Source organism: Corythoichthys intestinalis, chromosome 3, assembly GCF_030265065.1.
Source record: "Corythoichthys intestinalis isolate RoL2023-P3 chromosome 3, ASM3026506v1, whole genome shotgun sequence".
Taxonomy (NCBI): domain Eukaryota; kingdom Metazoa; phylum Chordata; class Actinopteri; order Syngnathiformes; family Syngnathidae; genus Corythoichthys; species Corythoichthys intestinalis.
Genome location: NC_080397.1, coordinates 11276026 through 11297554, shown reverse-complemented (window position 1 = coordinate 11297554; position 21529 = coordinate 11276026). Strand labels below are relative to the sequence as shown.

The 21529-nt window shown below is 38.1% G+C and overlaps 1 protein-coding gene across 1 annotated transcript; it reads right to left on the bottom strand.

Moving 5' to 3' along the window:
* Positions 1-889: 889 nt before the first annotated feature.
* Positions 890-15982, bottom strand: il1b (interleukin 1, beta). Its single transcript, XM_057832632.1, has 5 exons — positions 15864-15982; positions 4159-4252; positions 2841-3048; positions 2581-2736; positions 890-1381 (listed from the first exon to the last, which is right to left on the bottom strand). Exons 1-5 carry the CDS (start codon positions 15920-15922, stop codon positions 1026-1028), a joined length of 873 nt encoding a protein of 290 aa, XP_057688615.1. The 5' UTR covers positions 15923-15982; the 3' UTR covers positions 890-1025.
* Positions 15983-21529: the final 5547 nt, after the last annotated feature.

Here is a 21529-nt window from a genome sequence, read left to right as displayed (position 1 = left end):
AGATTGGTGTTAGAAGGAGGAGCAAATCCATCTGTCATTGGGAATTGATTAGAACCAGAATACACAAAATAAATAAACACCGCGTATCTAACACATTGTTATGTAAATTTTAAATATTTTTTGCTGTTGTTGTTGAATTTGGTCATGTACAGAACCTTTAAATCAGAAATGACAGTTCTACCCGCTGTGAAGTCCTAAAATGTCAGATATACGGTGGGGCAGATAAGTATTTAGTCAACCACCCATTGCACAAGTTCTCCTACTTGAAAAGATTAGAGAGGCCTGTAATTGTCAACATGGGTAAAACTCAACCATCAGAGACAGAATGTGGAGAGAAAAAAAACAGAAAATCACATTGTTTGATTTTTAAAGAATTTATTTGCAAATCATGGTGGAAAATAAGTATTTGGTCAATACCAAAAGTTCATCTTAATACTTTGTTATGTACCCTTTGTTGGCAATAACGGAGGCCAAACTTTGTCTGTAACTCTTCACAAGCTTTTCACACACTGTTGCTGGTATTTTGGCCCATTCCTCCATGCAGATCTCCTCTAGAGAAATGATGTTTTGGGGCTGTCGTTGGGCAACACGGACTTTCAACTCCCTCCACAGATTTTCTATGGGGTTGAGATCTGGAGACTGGCTAGGCCACTCCAGGACCTTTGGGGGATATTTTAATACTTAAATATTATATTACAGCTCTGCGCAACATCTTACCTTTCTGTTTGACCCTCCCCTCGCCCAACCACGCCCACAAACCCGGCCCTTTAGAGGCCCGGGTGCGATTGCACCCCCAGCACTCTCCTATGTTCCGCCCGATTGCAACATTAAGATACATGCGTGCAAAAAAATATTCTGAGAAATTCTCATGGAATTTTATTTAGTCACATTTCATTACACAATTGCGATCACATAAATACACATGGCTATTTAAATAACACATGAATAAATACAAAGAATAAATACTTCGATAAATACATTCAAATGAAACAAAGCATCTATTAAGTCGCGTAATTTTTTTCCCCCTAACTTTGCCTCTGGATGTGGAAGGTGAGGTTTCTTGGGGCATCGCGTTTGCACATTTCCACCGGCATGTGGTCCTCCTCGGCCGTGCTAATGAACCAGTTGGGGTATCGCACCGACGCAAGCGTGCTTAGGCTGACTCCTGAGTCGCGCTTGTAGAAGAGGAAGCGCAGCATGTCGCTGTCCTCGGCCACCATCGTCAGACTCTGCCTGTCCTGGACCTGCTCCAAGAGCAACGTGGGACTGTCTCCCTCCTGGTGGCACGACAGGTACAGGTTGGTGCCCTTGATGCCCAGGGCAACCGGCTGGGCCTCCGTATCGGGGAACGGCTGCACGTAGGTGGACATGTTCAGGTTCACTGCAGAGAACAGGAAATGTTAGTGTTGCTGCACTCTTTCTTTTTTAATATCAACTGCAGGGGTGTTAAACTCATTTTTGTCGTGGGTTACATGTTATGGTTTCCCTGAATATATAATCACTTCATATTATTCCATAAACACAATAAATTGAATGATAGCTGGTTTTGAAATCAGATGCTATTAGAAACTTTCAAAAATTATTTAATTTATTCTAAAAGATGGATTAGAAACAAATCACTTGAAATATCGCCATGTTTCAATGGGGCTTGATATTAACATGGTGATTTAAAAGCTGTTATGTTGATGCTACTTTCATTAGGTTGAGTTTGGCTGCTTGTGTCGTATGTTAGCATTGGAGCAACTGACTTCGATAATTATAATAATGATAAGAAATGAAAATGAAAAAGCAGAAGTGAACGTTTTTAAAGAATTTCGACATTAAGAAAAGACCCTATGTATTTTTTTTTAAGTGAAATATGATACAGTAAGGAAGTGCAACAAAAAGTGAGTTGAACGTTGATGCTAAGTTCATTAGCTTGTCTGTGGCTTTTTGCATTGTGTGTTAGCACTGAGGTAACAGACTTTGACAAGTTAAAGTTAATGTTGTTTGGCTCAATATAATACATCATAGTTTTTGTTTTATGTTAAGTTTGACAGTAAAACAAGATTATATTGAGACTATTGTACTCTTTAAGCATCGTGTGCCGTCCAATCATCCTTCTGCTGTGAACTGAGAGGGCTGGTAGCAAATAAAAGCTCCCAACACCAGTTGAAATTTATTTCTGTCAATGGCAGCCAAATATACTGTATATATATATATATATATATATATATATATTTATATATACACATACAGTATATTAATAATGAAAATGACCAACAACGAAATTACAAAAAAAACTAGAAATGCAAATTTTAGAAAAATTTACTCTGATGTAATGCTAAAAATGCCACACAAAATTAGAAAGTAAAAAATAAGATAAATATACAACTACAAATACTTTATATACAAATACAAGGAAACATCTAAAGAGACAAAGTAAACAAATAAACAAAACCTAAATTAAATGTAAAATGCTGGACTGTAGCTGTTATTCCGTTGAGTAAAAGCGATACCGAAATGCCATGTTGAAAGAAACATTAATGAAACACTGTCTCGTTTTGTTTGTCAATGCTGATGTAGTATAAGTCTGCACACCTTTGCGGTGACTGTTTCCTCCCTGCAGCGTGACGGCGCGCAGCTCCATGCTGTCGGCGAGAAGCACCAAACTTTTTTTCTGGCTGTCACTCACACTGCACTGATACTCTCCCGTCCTTGTGAATTGATTTGGCGCAGCTTGCTCGACGTGGATCACTAAAAAGAAACAAAACAAACACACAAAAAGTTTTCAATCACTCTGCTAATGTATGAGTTGTCCTTAAGTCGTTTAATCCTGGCAGATCTAAGACTCTACGTACCTTCCACAAGATCGTCTATCATGATGTTGAGGAAACCCTCAGCGGCGATTTTGGTCTCGAGGGCCGTCTCGATGCGGCTGCCCTTTAACCTCTCCATGGCAACCACCAGGTTGACCAACTGCCTCATGCTCTCAGGGTGATAGGAGAACTCCAGGCACAGTCCCGCCGGCAACTCGGGGCTAATGTGGCATCTTCTTTCGGTGGCCATCTTTTAACAGAGATTTCTTGTTAGTATACTGCATACTCGATGTATATATTCATATATATCTAGATTCGCTGTGGCGATCCCTGAAGGGAAAAGCCAAAAGGAAAAGATATATATGGCGGAAAACACAGAAAAGGCTGAAAAAGCCGTTTCTGCTCTTGCACCCCTCTTTAAAATAAACTGCTGTATTTTAAGCCAAAACAACTGTTGTGTTTGATAGAACAATATGTCTATATGCTGCCATAGCAGTTTCATGGCACATTAAGCCCCAGAACTATTTTTAATTAGTCTATTTTACCCTGGCGACCCCCGTTTACAGACACCACACAACCGCTTTTGTTTCACCCCAGCCATAAAAAGAAGGTAAATCATTACATTTATTATTCGAAATGTATATCATTTTTAGCTTAGAACCATTATTTGATGTCTAATATTTAGCTTAAAAAAATGTTATAAAATTATTCGCTCGCATAGTCTAAACTTTTAAACACATTACGTCACAATGAAAAAATAGTGTCTGTAACTAGGTCACGGATATCTACCTCATAACTATCGCTTAATTGTTTGTTTGTTTTTTTGTTGCTGTAACATTTTCCACGATCTTTTAGATGATGATTAATTGATCCAAACAAAGAAAAAAAAAAGAAATGTTTAAAAGGGTAAATATTTAAAAAATATCTACCACTCCTTGATGTCTGCGATTTCTGCATTGCGACCCTGGTTATATTACCGTGTTTCACCCATAAAATCTCAAGAAAGTCCGGCTGTGGCCATTCACAGCTGTGTCTCATCGGTTTTTGGATCAAAACCAGGTAAATACGCGATAATGTCTTGTTAAAATCTTTAATTATGCTCTCTCGTGCTCTCACCTCGAGTTTATTTTTTTTTAACTGCCCACCTGTTCAAAAATTTTCTTCCCCCAGAAAATTCAGATTTTAAGCTTTCCAATGATGTATCGCACATGCATATAGAACAATTTTTAAATTTGGGGCCAAATTGGGGGTCTCAGAGCGGAACTTCAAGTCATCTGAGTGTTTTCCGCCATATACTGTATATAATACATATACAGTATACATAGTATTATATCGATAAAACAAATACAATAAAAAATACCTTGTTTGGTGCAGAAGTTGCGGTCGTAGTAGTAGTAGTAGTCAGAGTAGTTCTCAGTTGTATTGTTGCTGTGGTTGTGCTTTCGTGTTGTAACCTGAGTATTTTTATACACCTTTAGCAGCCCCCAAGGAAATTCCCGCCCCACAGAGAGAAAGGAAGTGGGAAGGGCTGTGAAGGTGACGCCACGCAGCTGTGATGCAATACGTGACACAAAATGTGTGGGATGTTGAAAGCCGACAGGTTGTAAACTCAGAACCATAAGCCTTTGACGATGACATAGTCCAATTACGTGGAGTACAATCATTCTTGTGTTGTAAATTGAAATGAGCTTGTTAACAGTAGACATCAAAGCCAGGGGTGTCAAATGTACGGCCCGCGTGTCGAAAGAGGCCCCCCAGGCAGGTGCGGATTCAGAAAATGTTGATGGTGTCACGGGAGGCGGGCAGGAACTTTTTGAGGGTGGCAAATATTTAATGAAATAATACATCACCGACCCTTTGGGTAATGATACAATGATTCGATTTAAGGGCCTTTGATTGATTTGATACAAAATTATGAAGGCATTTAAAAGGAACCTCGGAATTAAAGATTTGTAGGCTCTAATAAGCCACAATTGTTTACTTTTATTAAAATATGTTATCAGAAACACATAACATATTGCTATTAATTTAAACAGCTATAATATTTAGTACATGTTTTGACCTACGGAGGGCGCCATGTTTTATGGATGCTCGGGGTGATGACATAGCTTGTCACTGTCACTCGACGAATACTACCAGGTTTCTGAAATTCCTTCTACGCGGCGAGACGTCCAATACATGGGTTCATCAGTTAAAAGTGGCGAGTACTTACTATTTGTGTTTTTATTGAGTCTTTTATTACCTTTTCATTGCCTCAAAATACTGTTTGCATGTGTTTCCCTCTCATACTTTTAAGCATAGTGTTTTCTTGTGGTAGCTTTAAAGTAGATTGTTGATCTGTTGACCACATTAGTCTCGTAACATATTTAAACCCCCCTTATTTTAAATTACTACGTTTAAGTATTTTCTTAAGGCATCTTTAGTATGTTTTGTCTGTATGCATCCAAACAAAAAAAGGTGAACGCATACGGTAGTATTTTGGGTGTCAAATTCGCCTCTGTAGCACATTTTGGCAGTTTTTTTTTTCCTACTCTCGTGACGTCTCATCCCGTCTTTTCTGTTAATTTTGCTTTTGCTGCTCGTTTTGTGAAATATTGACAGTGCTGTCATGCTCATTAATGTTTCTCTTGGGTTCAAACTGGAAGCGTCACCATGTGACGTCACCGCCCTGCAACTTCAACAACAATGGCGACCTACTAGTTAAACGAATTTTACAAATTGTATAAAAATAAAAACATCAAGAGGGGTTTCAATATCAAATTATTTTAACTCATAATAACGATTATCTTTTAAGAACTACAAGTCTTTCTATCTGTGGATCCCCTTAACTCAATCAGGTCCAATTTACCTATAGCAATAAAAAATACGAATCAGTTTGTATGTATGGCAATGTTGTTGATGAAACTTTTTTTTAATGAAAAAAAATGGATATATTGAAATTAATCATTTTCATTTTGATCGAATGATATTGAATTGTGCTCAACAAATCAAAATATTGATCCACATAAATTATTTGTTACACTCCAGTGTTAACATATGGCAGATGTGTATATACAGTATATTGAATCAGAGTTTGCTAAAAAAAAATGTATGTTGATACTACAAAAAGGCATAAGTGACATTTTCAAACTTTTATTGAGAAACTATGTACGGGACAATCTTTTTAAAATTATTATTATGAGGGTAGGAGTAGTGGTGTCCTTGCAGACACCACTACTTAATTAAAAAAATGTCAAATTTACCGGAGCTTTTTTTTTTTCTTTCCATTGGTGCGGACTTTTACGGTGGCAGTGTCCACCCTATGTCACCCTGGTAGATCCGCCCCTGCCGCCATTTGGTGCAGTCCGGCGGTTGTTCAGCCTGACAGGCATAATGTAGCTCATTCATATAGTACGTACAAAATCACATGGTTTTATTTTGACATCGGCGCCATAAAGATTTGTTATTTGTGTGATCGAGTACGTCCACCACTGCATTTGGCTCACTTTCGTGTCTGCAGTTACATTCGTTCATTAGCCGAGTCCCAGTCAAAATGGATTAGATGTCTAGCACTGTCAACGGTAACAAAAAGTGACACCAAATCAACAGGAAGACACCTGTAAATGCCCCCAATTCAACAGAAAATAGCCCGGAATTGCCCGAAAAATCAAAAGGAAATGATCCAAAGTTTACAGAAAGTGACCCAGTAGTATCTTAAAATGACTTGGAAGTGACGCAAAACGAGCTCCTTGCCTGCCATTGTCAATGATAGCTGTGATAGTGGTGAATGAACGTTTGTTCAATTATAATAATAATAATAATAATTTAGGAACAATTGAAGGGATTGTTATTTTATTTGAAGGATATATTTGGAAAATGAATCGGAAGAGGTGATTACATTTTGGGATCATGAGGTCAAAGGTCACACTGCCAAATTTAATTTGTATATTTGTGTTCAATATGACTCAATACCAAAGACAGGGATGATTATTGAACTTGCATGATACGTTTGTTATATGAAATGGAAGAGGTTATTAAATTTTAGGATCATGAGGTCAAAGGTCACACTGCCAAATTTAATTTGTAAATTTGTGTTCAACATGACTCAATGCCAAAGACAGTGATTATTATTGAACTTGCTTGATATGTTTGTTATATGAAATGGAAGAGGTGATTACATTTTGGGACCGTGAGGTCAAAGGTTACAGAGTCAAATTGAATTTGTATGTTTGTGTTCAAGATAACGCAAGAATGAAGAAAAGAAATTATCCTCAAACTTGCAGGATATGTATTATAAGTTACATAATATGAAATAAAAGAGATGATTATTTTTTGTGTTAGGAGGTCAAAGGTCGCAGAGGTCAGAAAAGGAATTTTGCAATAACTCAAGAACGAATAAAGGGATTATTATCAAACTAGCAGGATATGCTTGTAATAGGAAACGGAAGAGGTGACTACATTTATAACAATGAGGTCAAAAATCACAGAAGTCAGAAGTATGTTTGTGTTCCAGATAAGTCCAGAATTAAGGATTAATATCAAACTGCTTGTCATGAAAATGTTGTAGAAAGACTAAAAAATGAAAATAAATCTGAATAAAATTCACTAATTAGATAATATAATAAATTGTGATTAATACCAGCACAGAGTTAATTCAGTTTTTATTATTAAAGTAAGCAATAGTTTGTGAGTGCGTTATGTGTCATCAAGAACATTCTTTCAACCTGAATGTAATTTTTTTGTTGGAAAAAAAGAATTTGGATTCAAACATGACAGTTACTCCATGGTCGAAAGACCTGACTCACAGCAATTTTGCTAAATTTTTGTGATTGTACCTCTGACTTCCATTGACGGTGTTAGACGTCCAATCAGTTTGAACTGGGACTGAGTGGGAGATAATAATCAGATTTCTTCGCTATTTACGGTGGTAGACGTCCAATCCATCTGTACATATCTATCACCGTCAATGGCAGCCAACGACTCAAAGTCTTAACTACAGCCTTAAGAACCTAAAAGTCATGCGAAGAAATATTTTCTGCTGTTGGTGACAAGAATAAACAGGACTTTTCAGAATGTTTTCTTCAACTTCCCCATGGGTGAGGTTTTTTTGTTTTTTTTTTTGACTGAAATAAAAATTCTTTAGTATCTGGGCAGTTTGCCATTGCACAAGTGTGGTAGTGTTTACGATTTCACCACTTCTTGTCAAACAACCTCAGGGAAACTGCCACATACGTCGTCTGGAAGGATGAAAGCATGACGGCGCATTTTTCCCTTGGAGAGTTTTTAATTATTCTATTATTGCGACCAGGTTAAGCAAGAACGTTAATGGTTTTAAATGACATCTTAGGCAAGGAGTTGGAAGGTCATGCTGAAAAAAAACCCCACAACAAACTCAAGACAAAAAAATATGAATAATATGGAAAATTTTACGTGGTATTTTTTTGTAAAAGCAAATCCTTTTCACGCTATACTACACTAAAAATACGATATAATAAGTGTTCAAACTGCTAAACTTTTTTTGTGCAATAATTGTCTTATTTTTAATATGACGCCTCCTTTAAACCCTGTTTAGAGTTCAAATGGGGGTTTCAAAATTTTCTAAAGTAGGAATTAAAACCCTGATGAGGGTTTCAAACTAGGATTTTAGTCTTGGATTAGGGTTTCAATTAGGGTTTCGAACTAGTGTTAGGATTTCAAATGAGGATTTTAGTCCATGGATAAGGTTTCAAATAAGGGTTTCAAACTAGGGTTGGAATTCCAAAAGACGATTTATAACCTATTTTAGGTTTCAAAGTAAGGTTTCAGACTAGGGTTAGGGTTTGAAAGTGAGGGTTTTAAAGAGTTTAAAACTAGAGTTGTCCGATAACGATTGTTTAACCAATAATCAATATTGTCCAACTCTAAAAATTAGATAACAATATCGAACCGATACCGATATACGTACTGTATGCGGTCGTGGATTTAACACATAATGGCTAATTGTATTGTGATGCCCCACCGGATGCTTTAATAATGATAATTCTCACAAAACAAATCCAAAGCAGTTTAGTTAGGAGACATTTAATAGTCACTAAGTACAACTGCTGTGCTAAACTGTGACCAGACCTTGTAATGACCCCACACCATAGCAAAGGAGCTGATACTGTCTGCAGCAAAAATAAAAACTGTCCTTCTGTCCAATGACTGTTGTTTTTATTCTATTAATGTTTGTTTTTTCCGTCAAATTGTTTGCTATATTGTCCCCATGAGTTAATGTTGCTAATCAATTTGAATGTATTATTATTTATTGAGTTTATTACTTTTTATTTTTCGGTATCAAATGGTAAAAAATATACCTTGAGAGTATTTTTTATAGTTTGGATGTGACTTTTTTTTTTTTTTTTTTTAAATTCAGGCAAATTGATGCACCTTAAAGTGCGTATGACACCAAAAGCATGTTTATTTCATATTTCACGCAGTGTTTTATGCTCCTGAATGAAATGAACCGCTTAGATGTGTGTGGAAGCGATCGTTTTCTATGTTCAATTTTTGAATCCTGGACCATGAAAATGAGTGACTTCCGGCTTCAGTCTCGGGTTTAGGACGAATGCGAATGTGACGTCACCCGGGTCAGCATCTCACAATACAGCATTGCTTTATAGCATGTAGATGGACTGCGGATTCAGCTGATTTTGCAAATTAATTCATTTATTTTTTGCATCATGCCAGCCAAACGGCTGCAGGCTTTTGTAGCTGCACCAGGGAAAAGCGTGCGAGCCTTTTGGTTTCAGAAAGTTTCCGTTCACCCCGAGATCAGCCAAGACAAGTGTGCGACAACTGTGGGACCATTGGAATTACGACGAAGTGAGTAAACATCGTGTTTTGTATTATGTCAAATACTGGGATCATGCCACACGTTTTAATACGGAGGTGGCTCGCATTTTGTGGCTGATTGTCCACCGAGAATGCCACTTGGCCAACAACCGGTGTCTTGTTGCACACACCCCTGCCGGGAGAGTGCTGTACTCGGCTTATTGCTCTCTTCGTGTGCCCGGTGTTCTGTCAAATTTTCAACCCCATCAGAAATTGCAACTTTGTGTTAAAAATGGCCACGAATACAGCGATTCAAAGTAAACACCACATACTTTCTTTAAATAAAGGACTATTTACTTACGTTTGAAAATGGACTGACATGTTGAAAAGTTCTCCTCAGACACATCCTGCCATGTTAGCTGCACAACAACTGCAGCCTCTCTCGTATGACTCTCTCACTGTTTGCGTCTTCGCCGTGTAGTAAAGCATTATTTTACGCCATATTGGTATTGACCATGTGGCAGCTACGCGCTCCTCCGACGTCAGCCGGTTTGTCCGGCGGTTATTGTCCAGCTGGGTCCCCGCAAATGAGCCCTCTGCCCGCGGCAGGGGAACGCGAGCTATAACTTGCTCGCGGGCGGGTCGCCAATCGGCGAATTTGATCAACAACCCCGCCGCTAGTGAAATGATCCGGGCTAGTTTTGTGTGATTTTTAGCTTCGAAGACTTTGAAACATCACTCGGTTCGGGTTAGCATGGTGGCTAGCTGTCACGCCTTGTGGTTTGTTTACATTGTCCGAAGCCGGGGCAGGGAAATGACAAAACCCCAACTAACTACGGTGGCATAAAATATCGTTCGGGAGGTGCGACAGTAAAGGTGAAGTCGACAGTTTGGACCATTATGGATCAATTTTGCCATGTCTTACTGAATAAATGCATTTTGATTATTTTATATTCCGTTTAGCACAAGACTAATAATTCATGACTATACTATTTATTTAGCAATTGGGGAAAAATACTGCCAACGTCATCCTCCTGTTGGGAATGTTAGAGCCCTATAATGGTAGGCGTGGCTAAACGGTGGATTAAAAGACTAATTTCTCGTCATCTGCGCTTTGCCAAATTGTTGTATATAGTCGGATCGTCTCAAAATAGGATTCTAATTCACATAATAATGCTATTTAAGACTTTTTTTATCCTGTCGTACGCACTGTCATATAGTTTAATGGGCTACTCATTGAACTCACTGACCACCACTGATGGCGCTAGATATCCAATCCATTTAGACTTGGAGGAGTTCATTGCTTCTGTTACAAACAAATTCAATTTGACTGTTCTGATACTGCAACTGAATTTTATGTGACCGAATTTTTGTGAGTGAATTTTGGCGACTTTTTTTTTTTTTTTTTTGATTGTTGTTGTTGGAATTTTTGCAACCAAAATTTTGTGGCTGAATTTTTGCTAAATGAATGTTCATTCTCCAGTCCACATGTATTGGACGTCTCACACCATCAATGGCATTTAAAGATGAGCATTCACTTCCATTCTTCCAAGTCTAAAATAATTGGACATAGCAGGCGATGACTTTAATGCTATGAAAAAATAAAAAAAGTGTTATCGGTGACCATAACCAGAATATATTTTAGCTTTTATTTATTTTAAGTGTATTAATTTTGTTTTATTAACATTTTCTATATATCTATATAAACATAATGATTAATTAAAAAAAAACAAAAAAAAAACCCAGATACATTGCCGATGCTAAAATGTGTTGTACCATATTTTTTCTGATGCTGAAATTTTTTTTTTTTTTTAACAATATGCCCCACGCCTACAAATGAACTATTTCTCCGGCATGCCACGGAAGTCGATAACAGCGACTTTGACGACATCCAGCGAGTTAAGACAAGCCTGTTTCCATGTGGGATTGGCTAAGGATGAGGAAGTAAAAGCGTTTGAATTTTTTTTTGTTTTCATTCGAGGAATTATGTTCCTCAGTGGGAATTTTCTTGGCCATACCAGTTTTGAGTACAAAGGGTGGTGATGAAATAGCCTTTAGTTTAGTCAAAAACAAAACAAAAGAAAAAAAATAAAACAATCCCACGCACCCGCATGCACCCATGCGTGGGAAAACATCAGTCATCATCAACAATCGTGCTACTTAAAAGATGGAATGAAAAGCTAAATAAAAATTCCATTACAACTGAGCTGCACTTAAAGTACTTCAATTCTTAAGTAAATGGCCCAAATATTTCAATAGACATTAAAGAAACACATTTTTTTGGAAATAGTTCCAGCAACTTAATAATTAAACTGAGTTTTTCCCATTTTAAAAGTCAATACTCAGCCCGTTTTAGTTGAAAATAAGACAAGGTTATGCATATACATCATGCACTTGTAGTACGAGTACATTTACTCATATAAGACTATAAGCTATACTATGGCTACTCGTACTACAAGTCCGTGTTTTTGCATGAACTTAACCACAAGTAAGTCCTAGTACGTGTATTACAAGTACGTGTAATCATTTTGATTTTTGATTAAATGACACATGTACTTGCACGACAAACGTGTACTTGCGTGTACTTGTACCAAAGGTTCTGGAACTAAAAGTACGTATACTTGCCGGTATTTGTGCTATAAGTACTAGTGTTACAAGTATGTTTACTTGTACTGCAAGTATGTATACTTGTGTGTACTTGTACTACAAGTATGAATACTTGAGTGTACTTGTACTACATGTACGTGTACTTGTATATGGCGGAAAACACAGACAAGACTGCAAAAGCAGTTTCTGCTCTTGCACTCCTCTTTAAAAGAAACTGCCTTATTTTAAGCCAAAACAACTGTTGTGTTTGATAGACCAATATGTCTATATGATGCCATAGCAGATTCATGGCGCATTAAGCCCCCGAACTATTTTTAATTTGTCGGTTTTACCCTGGAAACCCCAGTTTACGGACGTTGCGCAACCGCTTTTGCTTCAACCCATAAAACAAATGTAATCAATTATATTTATTATTTATAATGTCATTTTTAGCTTAGAATCATTAATTGATGTTTAATATTTCATTTTTAAAAAATGACTTAAAAAAATTATTCACTCACAAATTTAAAAATTTTAAACAAACGACGTCAAAATGAAAAAAAATGGCGTCTGTAAAAAAGTCACGGACATCTACTTCATAACTATTGCTTAATTGTATTTTTTTGTTACTGTCACATTTTCTCCAATATGTTAGATGATGATAATCGATTCAAACAAAGAACAATTGGGAAAAACAAAACGTTTAAAAGGGTAAATACATGAAAAAGAAAATCTCGACCACTCCTTGATGTCTGTGATTTCTGCATCACAATCCTTGTTATATTACCATGTTTCACCCATAAAATCCCCCATAAATCCAGCTGTGGCCATTCACAGCTGTGTTTTGACACTCAGTGATACAGGCTACATGGAGTTTTTGGATCGAAACAAGGTAAGTACGCGATAATATCTCGTTAAAGTCATGGCGTCTGTAATTCTGCTTTCGCGTGTTCTCATCTCCAGATAGGGTTTTGCTGTTTAAAAAAATGTTTTTTTTAAAATGCTCTCCTGTTCAAAATTTTTGTTCCCCCAGAAAATTTAGATTTTAAGCTTTCCAATGATGTATCACACATGCATATCGGACAATTTTGAAAGTTGGCCAAATTGGGGGTCTCAGAGCGGAACTTCAAGTCACCTGAGTGTTTTCCGCCATATACTTGTACTACATGTATAAATACAGAAGCAGAAGTACGTATACTTGCGGGCACCTGTACTACAAGTGCTTGTACTATAAGTATGTGTACTTGTACTTCAAGTATATGTACTTGTGTTTAAGTGCGTGTACTTGTACTACAAGTACATATACTTGCATATACTTGGACTTAAGGTTCTGACACTAAAAGTACGTATACTTGCCGATATTTGTACTACAACCCCTAGCAAAATGTATGGAATCACCAGTCTCGGACGAGCACTCACTCAGACATTTTATTATGTAGAACAAACTCAGATAAAAAGCTTGAAAAAATAATGAATTAGTTTAAAAGTGCAACTCCTTGGCATTCAGAAACACTAAAAGAAACGAATAAAAAACATTGTGGTGGTCAGTAAATATTACTTTTATTGAGCAAGTGCAGGGATTTAAATATAGAATCACTCCATTCTGAAGAAAAATATATCGAATTTTGAGTAGAAAATACAGACACTCCCAGTCAATTTCCTTTCCATAATTGGGCCCCTGCCTTAGATTAGATCTGCTCGTTAGTCAGCAGTTATCACACTTTGGAGGGTTGTTGGACCAAGTGGATTCACAAGAATCATGGCTCCAACAAGAGAGATGTCTCTTGAGACCAAGGAGAGGATTATCAAACTCCTTTAAGAAGGTAACGCTACACGAATGGTTGCCAAACATGTGGGCTGTTCACAGTCAGCTGTATAAAAAATTTGGACCAAGTACAAACAGCATGGCAAGGTTGTTAAAGTTAAGCACACCTGTAGACATCCAAACGTCCTGACAAACAACTAAAGGCCATATGTCTTGAAAACAGAAGATGTACAACAAGACAAATGAAGAAGAAATGGGAGAAAGCTGGAGTCAAGGTATGTGACAGAACCGTGCAAAATCGCCTAAAGGAAATGGGATTTTCATACAGGAAAGCTAAAAGGAAACCATCATGACATTTAAACAGAAAAGAACAAGACTGGAATGCGCTAAGGAGAGGCAATCATGGACTGTGAATGACTGGATGAAGGTTATTTTCAGTGATGAGTCAAGAATCTGCATTGGACAAGGTGATGATGCTGGAACTTTTGTTTGGTGCCATTCCAGTGAGATTTACAAAGATGACTGCCTGAAGAAAACATCAAAATTTCCTCAGTACTTGATAATATGGGGCCGCACGTCAGGCATAGGCACTGGGGAGATGGCTGTGGTTAAATCTTCAATAAATGCACAAGTTTACATTGAAATTTTAGACAGCTTTCTTATCCCTTCAATTGAACATATGTTTGTCAGTTTCCAAGAGGACAATGCATCATGCCACAGAGCTAAAACTGTTAAAGCATTCCTTGGAGAAAGATTCATCCAGTCAATGTCATTGCCTGCAAATAGCCCAGATCTCAACGCTATTGAAAACCTGTTGTGGAAATTGAAAAAAAAAAAAGGTCCACAGCAAGGCTCTGACCTGCAAGGATGATCTGGCAACTGCAATCAAAGAGGGTTGGCACCAAATTGATGAATAATACTGTTTGTCACTCATCAAGTCCATGCCTCAGAGACTACAAGCTGTCATAAAAGCCAGAGGTGGTGCAACTAAATACTAGAGATGTGTTTTGATTCTTATTTCTTTGCCTCTCATGATTCCATATTTTTTCTTCCATACAGAGTGATTCTATATTTATTTCCCTGCAATCACTCTATAAAAGTAACATTTAACTGACGACCACAATGTTTTTTTATTAATTTCTTTTAGTGTTTCTGAACGCTAAAGAGTTGCACTTTTGAACTAATTCATTATTTTTCTTCAAACTTTTTATCTGAGTTTGTTCTACATAATAAAATATCTGAGTGAATACCCGTCCGAGACTGATGATTCCATACTTTTTGCTTGGAGTTGTATAAGTACTAGTATTACAAGTACGTGTACTTGTACTCCAAGTATGTATACTTGCGTGTACTTGTACTAAAAGTACGTATATGTATTTGTACTACAAGTACGTGTACTTGTGTATACTTGTACTACATGTATAAATACTTGTATTTGTACTACAAGTACTTGTACTAAAAGTACGTATACTTGCAGGCACCTGTACTACAAGTACTGGTACTATGTGTACTTGAACTTCAAGTATATGTACTTGTGGTTAGGTATGTGTACTTGTACTACATATGCGTATACTTGCGTGTACTTGTACTACAATTACGTATACTTGCTTGTTCTTGTACTACAAATATGTGTACTTGTACAACAAGTACGTGTACTTGCGCATACTTGTACTACATGTACAGTACGTGTACTTGCGTAAACTAGTACTACAAGTACGTGCACTAATATTACAAGCACATGCACTTGTGTGTACTTGTAATACAAGTACGTATACTTGTAGTAAAAGTATGTATACTTGCTTGTACTTTTACTACATGTACTTGTGTATATTTGTACTACATGTATGTATACTTGCTGTTAGGGGTGCGTGAGCAGGAGGGGATCCCAGAGCAGACGAACGGGAATGTTGCGGGTGTAGAATGCTCTGCTCGGGGTAGCCTACCGGCATGAGACGATGAAGCTCGGAAGGGAGGCAGGCGTGGAATCTGACAAGGGGCGCATATAAAACAGGTTCTGAGGTGAGAGCAAAAACAAGTCATGAGCCGGTGATCAGAGAGAATTATCTAATGAATGCGAGAAGCAACTGACGGTGGAAACAGACAAGTTGATTGAGCGACGAGGTAGTGGCGTCAACTGGTGGTTAAAGATGGTTGATTGGCATTGCCAGCATCAGTGGCCACTCCACCTGTCTGGCGTCCAATCTGCAATCAATAAAAATACACACACCTGCCCAAGGTGGGCCACGTCTCAGCAGGGAGGGGCCGAGGCCCTAACACTTGCATGTACTTGTACTACAAGTACTGGTACTCCAAGTACGTGTACTTCAATTATATGTACTTGTGTTTATATATGTGTACTTGTATTTCAAGTGTGTATACCTGGGTGTACTTGTACTAAAAGTATGTATACTTTTGTGCACTTGTACTACAAGTACTGTTACTATAAGTACGTATACTTGTACTACAAATGCATATACTTGCGTGTACTTGTACTAAAAATATGAATACTTGTGTGCACTTGAACTACAAGGACTGGTCCTATAAGTACGTGTTCTTGTACTTCATGTACAGATACTTGTGTTGAAGTAAGCGCACTTGTACTACAAATGCATATACTTATGTGTACTTGTAGAACAAGTACGTTTACTGCTTGCGTGTACTTATACTACTAATACATGCACTTCTGTTTACTTTTATTTAGACATGTGCCGATTACCGTTTTCAAGGTATACTGTGGTATGAAAGTTTCAAAACCGCAAAAATTTTCCGTCATACCGTCTATACGTTATTAGCTATTTTTTATGTTTAAAAAATGCAGTGAGAAATAACTTAACATTATACTTATGTTCCAATTTGCTAATATGTTTAAAAAACTGCAGTAATAAAACCTCTTCTAAAAAAAACTACTCTGGATGCCTCAACCATTAGTAATTATAGGCCAATAGACCCTACCCACGTGACGTCACAATTCCGCTCTCCTGAATGGTACCGCCCACTTGTCCGTCAAAACATAGTGTTAACCTGTTACGGCTACGTACATTTCTCCTATTTACGGCGTGTTTTTCTGCTCCTTAACATTAATAATCAAAATGGTGAAGGCGTGTGTGGCTGTTGGTTGCACTAACAGAGAAGATGGAAGGAGAGACTTGAAGTTTTACCATATTCCGAGGGATCCAAAGAGAGCGAAATGGACGGCTGCAATTCGACGTGAAAACTGGGCACCAAAAAATCACCACAGACTATGTAGTAGTCATTTTATATCCGGTAAGATGCATTTAAGATATACTTAGAGGGTTTTGGGCTGACAAATAACCACAATTAAGATCATTGCGAGGCTAATCGCCGACAACATACGACGTAGTACGACATAGTTTCAAATTCAAGATGTTTGTGACTTCCCTTTCTTCCACCATCGTTATTTTTTGAATAATATTTAGCTGGTACCAAGTGAAAGAAACTGGCCTCGTCTACGGGGCTGACAAATAACCACAATTAAGATCATTGCTAGGCTAATCGCCGACAACATACACGTATGTATGTAGTGAGAGTGCTATCGCTAAACCATATAAACATTAAAAGCATTAACTCCATTGACAAACGACTTGAAATACATTAGATTTGACAGTGGATGTTAGCAATAACAAAAGATTTTGAATTGAAAATTTCGTAACTCACCTTTCCAAGCACAAGATAGATTCCTGCCGAATTTTCGTGGACGAGGACCTGTTTCACCTAACCAGCAACGAAGTATTTATAAGCCTCCAAGCTCTTGAAGTTTTTCATATTTTCGTGAGAATAGGCTGATTTAGTGTGGACAAGATAATTGTAAATATCTGCGTAGCAGATGTCAGGCAGACAGGGCGAAGACAGTGGGTCGAAAAACATCGATTTGGGCATCAAATATGGATCTGGCGACTGTATAGAACGAAGCTTTTCCTCATAACGCCTTTTATGCAACAGTGAGTTTGCGGCATCAGAAAGCACCGGGTCTTCCATGAAATGCATTTTAAATTCCGCCATCAATTGAAAACAATGCTAATACAGAGTCAAAATGACGGACAAGTGGGCGGAACCATACAGCGAGCACGTGGTTTTGTGACGTAGGTGGGTAGGGTCTATATCAAATCTGACATTCCTGGGGAAAATTATCGAAAGGGTCGTGTTCGAACAGATCCAGGTTTTTATGATGCCAAACAATCTTTTTAACTCATTTCAGTCCGGATGTCGGCCAAAACACAGCACCGAGAACGTGCTTATCAAAGTCCTAAATGATATTCGTCGGAATATCAATGCAGGCGAATCATCTGTTCTGCTACTATTGGATCTCAGCGCCGCATTCGACACAGTTGATCATAACATACTACTCAGCAGATTGGAACAGTGGGTAGGGCTTACTGACACTGTATTTCAGTGGTTCACATCTTATTTACATGATAGGGATTTCTTTGTGTCAATCGGAAACTATCAGTCAGAACGATAAAATTCACGTGTGGAGTCCCTCAAGGGTCAATTCTTGGACCACTCTTATTTAACATCTATATGCTTCCCCTACCTCAGATTATGGAACAGTGTGACCTCTCCTATCACACCTATGCAGATGACACACAACTCTACATATCTGTGTCCCCACATGATTATAGTCCCTTAGTCTCCCTGAGTAAATGCATTCATCAAATCAATGAATGGATGTGCCAGAATTTTCTCCAGTTAAATGTGGAGAAGACAGAAGTGATCATTTTTGGGCACAGGAAGGAAAGGTCAAAGATAAGCAGGCACCTTAGCACAATGTCACTTACAGCTACAAATCAAGTCAGAAACCTTGGCGTAATTCTTGACTCAGACCTAAAATTTGATAGCCATCTAAAGTCCGTCACTAAATCTGCTTATTACCACCTAAAAAATCTGGCCAGAATTAAGGAGCTTCTGACTCAACAAGACATGGAAAAACTTATGCATGCATTCATTTTCAGCAGATTGGACAATTGCAACGGTATATTTACAGGTCTTGATAAACCCCACAGAAAATCACATTCTTTGATTTTTAAATAATTTATTTGCAAATCATAGTGGAAAATAAGTATTTGGTCAATACCAAAAGTTCATCTCAATACTTTGTTATGTACCCTTTGTTGGCAATAACGGAGCCCAAATGTTTTCTGTAACTCTTCACAAGCTTTTCACACACTGTTGGTGGTATTTTGGCCCATTCCTCCATGCAGATCTCCTCTAGAGCAGTAATGTTTTGGGGCTGCCGTTGGGCAACACGGACTTTCAACTTCCTCCTCACCCCGCGGCGTCAAAATGATAACTAGAACGGTGAGCAAAAATCCCAGAACCACACGGGGGGACCTAGTGAATGACCTACAGAGAGCTGGGACCACAGTAGCAAAGGCTACTATCAGTAACACAATGCGCCACCAGGGACTCAAATCCTGCACTGCCAGACGTGTCCCCCTGCTGAAGACCGTACATGTCCAGGCCCGTCTCCGGTTCGCTAGAGAGCATTTGGATGATCCAGAAGAGGACTGGGAGAATGTGTTATGGTCAGATGAAACCCAAAAATAACTTTTTGGTAGAAACACAGGTTCTCGTGTTTGGAGGAAAAAGAATACTGAATTGCACCATACCCACTGTGAAGCATGGGGGTGGAAACGTCATGCTTTGGGGCTGTTTTCTGCATAGGGACCAGGACGACTGACCTTGTGTAAAGGAAAGAATTAATTGGGCCATGTATCGAGAGATTTTGAGTGAAAATCGCCTTCCATCAGCAAGGGCATGGAAGATGAGACGTGGCTGGGTCTTTCAGCATGACAATGATCCCAAACACACAGCCACGGCAACAAAGGAGTGGCTTCGTAAGAAGCATTTCAAGGTCCTGGAGTGGCCTAGCCAGTCTCCAGATCTCAACCCCATAGAAAATTTGTGGAGGGAGTTGAAAGTCCGTGTTGCCCAATGACAGCCCCAAAACATCACTGCTCTAGAGGAGATCTGAATGGAGGAATGGGTCAAACTACCAGCAACAGTTTGTGAAAAGCTTGTGAAGAGTTACAGAAAACGTTTGGGCTCCGTTATTGCCAACAAAGGGTACATTACAAAGTATTGAGATGAACTTTTGGTATTGACCAAATACTTATTTTCCACCATGATTTGCAAATAAATTCTTTAAAAATCAAACAATGTGATTTTCTGGGTTATTTTCCAAATTCTGTCTCTCATGGTTGAGGTTTACCCATGTTGACAATTACAGGCCTCTCTAATATTTTCAAGTGGGAGAACTTGCACAATTAGTGGTTGACTAAATACTCATTTGCCCCACTGTACATGCTTGATTTGTTAGATTCTTATGAAACAGGGAAACCGTGAAACCGTGAAACCGTGATATTTTTGCTTATGGTTTGGTTATGGTCATGCCGTCAGAATCTCATACTGGCACATGCCTACTTGTACTACAAATGTGTGTACTTGTACAACGAGTACGTGTACCGGTCTATACTTTCACTACACGTACGTTTATTTGCGTTAACTAGTACTACGTCACTATATGTGATGTAATATTAGTACGTGTACTAATATTACATCTCATGTACTAATATTACAAGCACATGTACCTGTACTATAAGTACCTACAGTATACTTGTGTGTACTTGAAGTACAAATACATATACTTGCTTGTACTTGTACTACAAGTACATGTACTTGTGTATACTTGTACTACATGTATGTGCTACAAGTACTGGCACTACAAGTACCGGTATGTACACTTGCGTGCACTTGTTCTATAAGTACTGGTACTATAAGTACGGGTACCTGTACGACAAGTATATGTACTTGTGTTTAAGTACGTGTACTTACGTGTATTTGTACTACAAGTAAGTATACTTCCGTTTATCTGTAATACATGTATGTATACTTGCGTGTACTTGTACTACAAGTACTGGTACTATAAGTACGTATACTTGCGTGCACTTTTACTACAAGTACTAGTACTATAACTACGGGTACCTGTAATTCAAGTATATGTACTTGTGTTTAAGTAAGTGTACCTGCATATATTTGTTTCTCATTGAAATGTAACATTGGTATGATAGCACAGCTTGATTCCCCATTGCGAAGGGTAAGATGTACGCTCCAATATTTTTCAACCTGGTTGCTTTACCATTTTTGGGCACCAATCTTACTGATTGCTTTTTTAACTCTTCAATGAATGATTCTTTTAATGACCAGAGCTAGGCTGGAGGAATGTGTTTTTCAGTCCAGTTTACTACACAGTATCTTTCAAAGTTAAACATTAGATGGGGTGTGGTGATAGATTTGATTGTGTGGTGAAATGATTTTATAACAACTGATGCCAAGGCAATGCGTCTGTAGTCACTGTGACATGCAATGGCCTTGGGAAGACAAGGGATTCTTTGAAACAATTAGGGACTGATCTGTCACAGAGGGGGATGTTACAAATATTGGTGAGAACAGCAGAGCTGATATTGTCAGGGTCAGCAACATTATTCCTTTTTGAGTCCTTTGAACGTGTTCGTCACCGCATCCTCATCGATAGTGAAAGTGGGGGTTAAGAGAGATGGTGGTGGTTTTGTTGCATAGTTTAAATTAGCAT

Excerpts from the sequence above, each read along its gene's own strand:
- il1b (XM_057832632.1), bottom strand. The coding sequence starts at position 15,922 with ATGCGCCCCTTGTCAGATTCCACGCCTGCCTCCCTTCCGAGCTTCATC. Across the intron at positions 3,049-4,158 it reads CAACTTCTGCACCAAACAAG|ATGGCCACCGAAAGAAGATG; the intron begins GTATTTTTTATT and ends CTCTGTTAAAAG. Across the intron at positions 2,737-2,840 it reads GATAGACGATCTTGTGGAAG|TGATCCACGTCGAGCAAGCT; the intron begins GTACGTAGAGTC and ends GTTTCTTTTTAG.